The sequence below is a fragment of the Mizuhopecten yessoensis genome, unplaced genomic scaffold (assembly GCF_002113885.1).
Source record: "Mizuhopecten yessoensis strain PY_sf001 unplaced genomic scaffold, ASM211388v2 scaffold716339, whole genome shotgun sequence".
Classification (NCBI taxonomy): domain Eukaryota; kingdom Metazoa; phylum Mollusca; class Bivalvia; order Pectinida; family Pectinidae; genus Mizuhopecten; species Mizuhopecten yessoensis.
Window position 1 is genome coordinate 162,223 of NW_018480067.1, and position 9,619 is coordinate 171,841.

Consider the following 9,619-nt stretch of genomic DNA (forward strand, 5'->3'; position numbering starts at 1 on the left):
TGCCCTTTGATGTTAAATTCCATTTTCGCCCAATATTTGATTCCCCATTTACATTTAAATTACTATGTATATCATGCTGTTTATAAATGTTCGTAGTAATGATAAATTTGCACCACAAAAAGGCGAAAATTAAACTGCAGCAAATATTTCCCAGTAAACAGTTATCCCCTTTTATGTACAGATCTATAGATATAACGGGAGGAACAACCGATGAATACCAATAGTGTCTTACGAAAACATACCGCAGAAATGTTGTTACCTTGAGTTATCTAACTTAATGACAAAGCCAGAGTTATCGTATACGCCGTGCTTTCCAAAAATATTAAAGAAGGCTGTGTTTTCTGTCCACGTCTCATTCATGTCCGGTGAAACGTCTTTCATCTTGTTGGTGTAGCTGTAGTCATGGAGACAATACTCGGGCAGATGTGGTAACTTTTGTACACACGGCTCCTTAACCACTCTCATCTGACGCAGGTGGATCTGACCAATCACAAAACTGCTTCCATGGAGGGCAAATTTCTGCTGAAAATTGTTTTGGAATATTTCAAAAAACACCTAAAGAATATATATATTCAACATTTATACATACACTGTACTGTACCACCACTAATATATATTTACTATTCATCCATGTGACATGTCCCTGTGCCAAAAATACAAGATAATGAGAGTTATTTATCTGATACATAAATATCTCCTTTATTTGCACTTGGAAATGAAAGTCAGGAAACCTGAAAACACCTTGCATATGAAGCATAAATTTGAGATATCAGTTTTATAAAAACACAAACATGTCTTCCTTTATCTTGAAAATTGTTGTACAAATTTAGCTATATTTCAGCTGTTACCTGTATGACCTTGGAATTGTTTTCCTGTTGACCTTGGTCAGTGTATAGAGTGTTTAGCATGGTGGTCTGACTCCAGGTATACCAGTCCCCTGGTTGAGAAATGTCGGCAAACTTCACCACCCCAGAACTGGTAATAAAGGAAGACAACTAAGGTTGTCACTTTGTGGGAATTTCATTGATATGGTTAAATAAATTCAAAATACAATGAAACCAACTTTCACTACACCAGTAAGTTTAAGCAGATTATTTTGGCTTTTTAATTGACAAACATTTTCTTAATCATTGAGGTTTTATTTTCAAGTCATGAATTTTTAAAAAAATGATAAACCACACACTTACCTGATCAATGTATTTTTGATGGCTTCATTGAGGTAGAAAGGGGAGGTAACAATGTCCTTCCCATAGGCCATCACACATACAAGGGTTAACATCACAAAGAAACCCACAGAATTACTGCAAAGACATGAGATATATGAACATTTTAAAATGATGTCTATGAAAATGAAACTGTATATGAAATGTTATATACAGTAAAATTACATTCAAGCTTAGCTTTTAATTAACCAAATCTATCAACAGTATTTTTTTCACACCTGACAAGAGACATGGCTTTCTTCTCCTTCAGAATCTTCTTTCTTGCCTCAATCAATTGTTTCTCCTGTGGCGGTCTGGCAAATCTCAGGTACCGCGACCTCTGTCTAGCAGCCACACCCTTATAGGAACAAACAAATAAAGTTCACGTTGGTCAAATAAGTTGTATATCATCAATGAAACTGGTTTCGGTATTTGTTTTCCAATTTATTTACTGCTTTCTGCTACTTTTCTTACCACATACATGTATATGTATTATATTCATGAAACAAAACAATAGTACAATTTCCTGTGATGGAATATATCAACTTATACACATATCTCACAATACCAATAAAGTTAACTCATTCACCCCTTAAGACACATTTGAACTCTTCCAATTCAAAGGTTGGAATAGTCCATTATGAAAGTTGAGGGGTGGATGAGTTAAAAGTTTCACAAAATTTGAAAGTATTGTTAACATTTTTGAAATCCTAGTGCTTCAGCCTGTTACATATTATATACCTTAAATATTCATGTATGGTACGCACTCGTGTATAACATGCACTATACCTTCGCACCCCTTTCTTGATATTATCACTTTCCCCTAAAAAGTGTGTACTATGTGCGTAAATTTATGGAACTTTTGTAGAGTCACTGATCACAATATTTACATCTTTTGATTTGTGTAGAATTTATTTATTTCTTAACATATAGAAGTATCAACAATATATCTTTGATGTATAACACTTTCACTCCTATGTTAATAATCTTTAGTAGACTCTACCATGCATTGATCTGGATGAGTCCATTATGGTCTACAGTGGTGAAAGGGTTTAACTTTTAATTATTTATATTCTATAAATTACAAGAAACAAATTACATGTTTCTGGCACAAACTTGATAGAAACTTTCTAGCCTAATCTAAGACTAACCCTCTCTATCTCCTTATTTTCATCCAGTATTTCCTTGGCCTTCTCCTTCTTCCTCCTTAAGATCTCCAGCTTAGCCTGCTCCCCAAAGTAGCCGTCCTCGCAATGGTCAAGGATGGACGGATTGTTCCTGTATTTTATTGCCGTGTAAACTACTGCTATACAGATCTGTGGACAGAAATTGTCAAGGCTGAATGTCTTGTCAACAACAATCCCCTCCAAGTTTTTTCATTTTGTTTGATAATTTGTTCTCAGATACAGCAAATTTCAGGCCATGCAATTTTTCCGAAAGTAAAATATTTACACAAGATATACAAATAAGCTTACAATGTCATTCCAATACAAATCATCAAACTGACAATGTGAAGAAATCTACATGTCACAGGAAACAACAAATGTGTTTGTGTTTTCGGTCAAAACAGGATTTTTTAGATCTCAATTAAAACAGCTTCAATTCTGAATTTTAATATCTTTTTGAAAATATATAGAATAAAAACTTATCAATTTTTCCTTAAACTAACAAAGTTTTCCAGCGGAGCAGGGACACACAACATTATCTAGATTATAGATGGTATATTCAAGCATGGTGCTGACATGTTTCGGCGTGTTGTCCCCACTCTGTTGGAATTCCTTGATAAGCTATAAGCCAGGAATCCGTATAAAACATGTAATCAGCAGTAATCATCCAAATTGCACCGGTATTTCAACTTATAAAGGATGTTGTGTCTCCAAAACTATTGATTGAAGTTTTTGAAAAGTTGACAGGGGTGAATTTCCTGTGTCGTTTATTCACAGTATTATTGTAACCACAGAATTGTATTGGAAGTAAAGACTTACCATAAGTGGATGAGAGATGAAGATACAGACAACAGCACTGAAGTACAGAGATTGTAGCCACATCATACCCTTGGTCTGGCCAAACCTGTCGGGAAAACATTACACAATATTAAAACTTCATACAAAACAGCAAAGTTCACCTATAATGAAATAGAAATATGGAGTAATTGAATAAAAGAATACTTTTGCTGTTATAGCTACATTTCTGCAGAAAGCAAACAATTTCATGACAATACTGTTGTAGCTTTGTAATTTTAATTGTACCTGCAATAAACTAGGCTGTGAAAACAGACTGACAATTATGCAAACTTCAACGTCAGCACCGCCCCCGCATAGTACATAAGTAGGAAATGGCAGTGAGGTAGATGTCAGTAGCCTGGGTAGTACTAAACAGGGGGTCGTTAAGCATTGACCTGCTTTTAGTTGGTATTCAGCTGGATAAAGGCAAATTCAAGTAAGTGCACTAATTGGATTTGCCTTTGTCCAGTTGGAATACATATTGCCAACTGATAGCAGTTCAATATTTACAATTTTTTTTAATTTGTTCATCTCATAGAAAAAATTTGAATTACACTTATTATGATTCAGCAATTACAATGCATGCTTGTTCAATGAATAGAACAGCCATCGCCTAGGAAGGGTCAGTGCAGTTATCCAATGTAACAATTATAACGTCAACAATGGGTCCATAGCAATCAAGCCTATATGAATGCCAACTGAATTTGGTATGGTTAAAAATAGTGGGAATGCCATATAGAGAAATAAAAAGTTAAATTATGAAAAACAAGGCAAAGTATTGTAAGTCAATCCATAGTCCCCCACCAGTAATGCGACTTCTATATTCTATATCTTAGGTCAGGATGCACCTACTGTTAGGGAAGTATCCTGATACATACTTCTCTCTCTCTGCCATCCTAAGATTGTCCTTGTACATCAAATCTGGTTACTCCAGGTGAAATAGTACTGTATAGAAATTATTGCCCAGAGAAACATTTACAAAAGTAAAGGTCAAAGGTCAAGTCATAGGTCACAGTGACCTAATTTTTGCACTTCACCATCCCAAGATGTCCTTGTACACCAAATCTGGTTACTCCAGATAAAATAGAATAGAAGATATAAGATATTGCCCGGAGAAACATTTATGAAAGTAAAGGTCAAAGGTCAAGTCATATTTTTGCACTCCGACTCCCCCATCCCAAGATGTCCTTGTACATCAAATTTAGTTACTCCAGGTGAAAAGTTTAGAAGTTGTGTCCCGGACAAACTTCTCAGACGGAAGGATGGAGTTCAAACCTCTAGTCCCCCCTGGGAACTGGTGGGGGACACTAAAAAGACACACAGATGTCATTGGTAGGTGGTCTTTTCCAACACACATGAATTTTTATTGTGATTATGACGGGGCTATCAGAACTTTATTATCATCTGTAAATGAAATATTCTTTTTCTCTATTTTAAGTGACAGTGACGTTGACAAGGTATCTGTTTGTTTTATTTTAGTTACATTAACTTTACATGTATCTTGATGATGGGGTCTAATAACCCCAAAATGTGAATACTTTGTACCTGAATCCATACAAAACCGTAACAACAGCACAGCCAAGACAGATGATTGTACACAAAGTCCAGGCCACATATTGAAACCAGTATGGCAGGAACACACGCCGCTCAAAGTTCTTCCTCGCGCTCAGCACTTCAACCAAAAGATAAACAAAATATTACAAATTCATTATTTCTTTCATTTCTTAAACAAAGTTTTCTTTCATCTTTTCCTTTTTATAATGATACCTACAATATCTCTTAAAATGATGTTTCTTCAATTTTTACTTGAATCCAGTAAAATGACTTTGAAAATGAAGTTTTGAATTAGAGTTGATAAATTCCCTTCTGAACTAATTATGCTAGTGCTTCACTTTGTTACTATATTACAAATTATATATTATATATTATCATACACAATTATATCATCATACTTGAAGTGCATGAACCTCTCACCTGACGACTTTTGACTGACAGAACTGGATACAGAAGGCGCTTTGTTCTTGATACTACTGGCCTGGGAACTGATGGTCATTTGCGGTCTTGGGTCAGTGCTGTTGGAATCCTCAAACCCACTGGAAGCTTGGTCAGTCTCGGATCCGATTACTCGCTTATGGAGTATATGTGTGGGTGTGAGAGTTGTCTGCCCCTGTTGCAGGGTGTTGTCGTTGGTTTTGCCACTGGTAGTTTCCTCTATAGACATGGTGGAGTGCTGACGTTTCATCCACTGTTTTTGTGCCCAGTCCTGAATGCTTGGCCAGTTCAAGATAGACTGGTCAAGGATACTGTAGGTCATTACTGGCTGGACAGCCTCCGAATCCTCATCATCATCTTGGGGGGCACCGTCTGGTTTGCCACTCGGGTAGTGTTTGTCTTTTTCCTCTTCCAACTCTGGGTCAACCTCACCCGTTGACCTTTGCTTCTGAAGAAAGCAAAGTCAATAAATTTGAACCAAAATGTTACATATTGACATTCTGTTAAAGGAATCAATTATGTTAAGTAAATATATATATACAACACCATTCAATTAAGAAAGTCTATAATGTAATGATGAACAATATGTCACTACCTTGTATATTTTGCTCATTTTCTACTGCATTATTACAGTGTCTGTTGCTGTATTTAAATGTTTTTTTTTGTAAACTGATACGTTGAAAAGTTATTAATAATAAAAGAATTTGAATTTGAATTTGAACTTGAACTTTAATCTATTTTGGATCACTTCTCCAACTTTTAAATGAAAACAAATCAATTCTGACTTTCACTTTCTATTCACTGGAATCGTCGCCTTATAAAGTGAACAGGTACCCAACAGTCATTACTCATCTATTGACAGCAACACATGTGAGCAGAGCTATGCAATTTTCCTGCAATAGCCTTAATTTAATCATATACCAATACTCTTTTTTGATAAATTTTTCTTTTGATTGTAACTTCTTTAATTATTTAAATATCAGAATAAAGGTCACGCTCATGTCGGAACTGACCTTGCTTCTCCGGAAAAGTAAGGCCAGAAAGAGGTTGACAGGAATGGCTACAGCACAACACATGGCACCAACTGTGACATTCCGCAGTGATAGGTCCAACAAACCAAACTCTCCTCTCACCTACGATAAAGTTATAATTTTGTTAAATATACATACGTTATTCATCATGCTATCCTTATGAGGGAGTTAGATAAACCCTTTCACCCCTCGGTAACTTGAGTAGACTCTACCATACATTCATCTGGATGAGTCCATAATGGTCTACAGTGGTGAAAGGGTAAACATGATAAAGGATAGTTACTCCTCAATGAAATGCCAAAGTGATACCAACATCAGACATCTTTGAAACCGAGGTGTTCTGCTCAAGATACAAATATCTTCTCTTCAACTTTGGAATATGTCAAGACAAAATCAAAATCTCCCTAAATAGGCTATACGATTGGTTTTAGGTATAAAAACCTGCCCGATTGTTAGGCTTACTCCTGTCGTTGGAAGACTACAGAGGAGCTAAACCCAACTTTAAAGTCTGTTCATTTTATAGTTACGCTGCCACACGATTTATTTGATCCAAGCCCTTGGATTTGAAAGATGACCATCAGAATGCTGGGTTTACAAGAAAATGAAGGATCAACATACAGGATCATTTGTATAACATTGAACCTATAGTATTATGTACATCTACTTCTGAAGGTGCCCATTTATACCACATGGCATTGAGACATATGTACATGTATACCTACCTCTGAAGGTGCCCGTTTATACCACATGGCATTGAGACACATATACATGTATACCTACCTCTGGAGGTGCCCATTTATACCACATGGCATTGAGACACATATACATGTATACCTAGCTCTGGAGGTGCCCATTTATACCACATGGCGTTGAGACGCATATACATGGATACCTACCTCTGGATGTGCCTGTTTATACCCCATGGCATTGAGACATCCGTACATGTATACCTACCTATGAAGGTGCCCATTTATACTACATGGCATTGAGACCCATGTACATGTATCCCTACCTCTGAAGGTACCCGTTGATACAACATCGCATTGAGACATATGTACACGTATACCTACCTCTGGAGGGGCCCATTTATACCACCTGGCATTGAGACATATTTACATGTATACCTACTTCTGAAGGTGCCTGTTTATACCGCATGGCATTGAGACAAATGTACATGTATACCTAGCTCGGGAGGTGCCCATTTATGCCACATGGCATTGAGAGGCATATACATGTATACCGACCTCTGGAGGTGCCTGTTTATACCACATTGCATTGAGACATATGTCCATGTATACCTACCTATGAAGGTGCCCATTTATACGACATGGCATTGAGACCCATGTACATGTATCCCTACCTCTGGAGGTTCCCATTTATACCACAAGGCATTGAGACACAGGTACATGTATACCTAGCTCTGAAGGTGCCCATTTATACCACCTGGCATTGAGACATATGTCCATGTATACCTACCTTTGAAGGTGCCCGTTTCACCCACATGGCATTGAGGCGCATATACATGTATTCCTACCTCTGGAGGTGCCCCTTTATACCACATGGCGTTGAGACGCATATACATGAATACCTACCTCTGAAGGGGCCCGTTTATACCACGTGGCATTGAGACGCATGTACATGTATACCGACCTCTGGAGGTGCCCCTTTATACCACATGGCGTTGAGACGCATATACATGTATTCCTGCCTCTGAAGGTGCCCATTTATCCCACAGGGCAGTGAGACACAGGTACATGTATACCTAGCTCTGGAGGTGCCCATGTGGTATAAATGGGCGCCTCCAGAGGTAGGTTTACATGTATAAGCGTCTCAATGCCATGTGATATAAACGGGCACCTTCAAAGGTAGGTATACATGTAAATATGTCTCAATGCCTGTTTATACCACATGGAATTGAGACGCATATAGATGTATACCTACCTCTAAAGGTGCCCATTTATCCCACAGGGCAGTGAGACACAGGTACATGTATACCTAGCTCTGAAGGTGCCCATTTATCCCACATGGCATTGAGACGCTTATACATGTACACCTACCTCTGAAGGCGCCCGTTTATACCACGTGGCATTGAGACGCATGTACATGTATACCTACCCCTGAAGGTGCCCGTTTCACCCACATGGCATTGAGAGGCATATACATGTATACCTACCTGTTGGGGTGCCCGTTTATACCGCATGGCATTGAGACAATAGTATTATGTACATCTACTTCTGAAGGTGCCCGTTTATATCACATGGCATTGAGACACGTATACATGTATACCTACTTCTGAAGGTGCCCATTTATCCCACAGGGCAGTGAGACACAGGTACATGTATACCTACCTGTTGGGGTGCCCGTTTATACTACATGGCATTGAGACGCATATCCATGTATACCTACCTCGGGAGGTGCCCGTTTATACCGCATGGCATTGAGACATATTTACATGTATACCTACTTCTGAAGGTGCCCATTTATACCGCATGGCATTGAGACATATTTACATGTATACCTACTTCTGAAGGTGCCTGTTTATACCGCATGGCATTGAGACACACGTACATGTATACCTAGCTCGGGAGGTGCCCATTTATGCCACATGGCATTGAGACTCATATACATGAATACCTACCTCTGAATGTTCCCATTTATACCACAAGGCATTGAGACACAGGTACATGTATACCTAGCTCGGGAGGTGCCCATTTATGCCACATGGCATTGAGACCCATGTACATGTATCCCTACCTCTGGAGGTTCCTGTTTATACCACATGGCATCGAGACGCATATACATGAATACCTACCTCTGAATGTTCCCATTTATACCACATGGCATTCAGACATATGTACATGTAGACCTACCTCTGAAGGTGCCTGTTTATACCACATGGCATTGAGACACATGTACATCATGAGCAGAGTGAGACAGCAGGTGAGACGCTGTGTGCGAGTGAAGTGACTTGGGGATGGATGGGTAAACAGCGACGTCCACAGGTGGTGGTCGGCCATGTACTGTGTGCCCTTAGCCCAGAATACCTATAACAAGTAAACTACCACACTGATTGATATGTAAAACTTTAAGCTTAATTATTATAATAATTCTTGTGGCTATTTTTCATTCTTACACATGATTAGAAAGATGTTTTTCAACAAAACAAATATTGACATTATTTCGAGATTCATGAGCATTATCATAACAAGGAATTGACCCATTTCTTTCTACTTTGAGGACAATAAATAAAGGAAACAACTCTCTACATGTCATTCTGGGGAACAGCTGGACTTATAAATTACATTGTATAATTGGAACAATTGACTGGAGACTCAAAACTTTTTGATCTTATCTCCTCAGCAACAAATTATTAGAGACCAACCAACCCCCC

The 9,619-nt window shown here is 38.1% G+C and overlaps 1 protein-coding gene across 4 annotated transcripts in view; it reads right to left on the reverse strand.

The window, feature by feature from the left end:
• Nucleotides 1–9,619, reverse strand: part of LOC110443309 — a 365,314-nt gene that overhangs the window by 18,790 nt on the left and 336,905 nt on the right. For 3 of the 4 annotated variants that reach the window (XM_021487457.1, XM_021487459.1, XM_021487460.1), the window contains 10 exons: nucleotides 9,099–9,272; nucleotides 6,211–6,330; nucleotides 5,180–5,645; nucleotides 4,751–4,877; nucleotides 3,188–3,272; nucleotides 2,354–2,518; nucleotides 1,442–1,560; nucleotides 1,188–1,301; nucleotides 849–975; nucleotides 260–522 (listed from right to left, as the gene is read on the reverse strand). In XM_021487457.1, the coding sequence (XP_021343132.1) occupies nucleotides 260–522; nucleotides 849–975; nucleotides 1,188–1,301; nucleotides 1,442–1,560; nucleotides 2,354–2,518; nucleotides 3,188–3,272; nucleotides 4,751–4,877; nucleotides 5,180–5,645; nucleotides 6,211–6,330; nucleotides 9,099–9,272 (1,760 nt within the window). The remainder of the gene's footprint in view (nucleotides 1–259; nucleotides 523–848; nucleotides 976–1,187; nucleotides 1,302–1,441; nucleotides 1,561–2,353; nucleotides 2,519–3,187; nucleotides 3,273–4,750; nucleotides 4,878–5,179; nucleotides 5,646–6,210; nucleotides 6,331–9,098; nucleotides 9,273–9,619) is intronic. The other variant, XM_021487458.1, reaches the window with a different exon arrangement.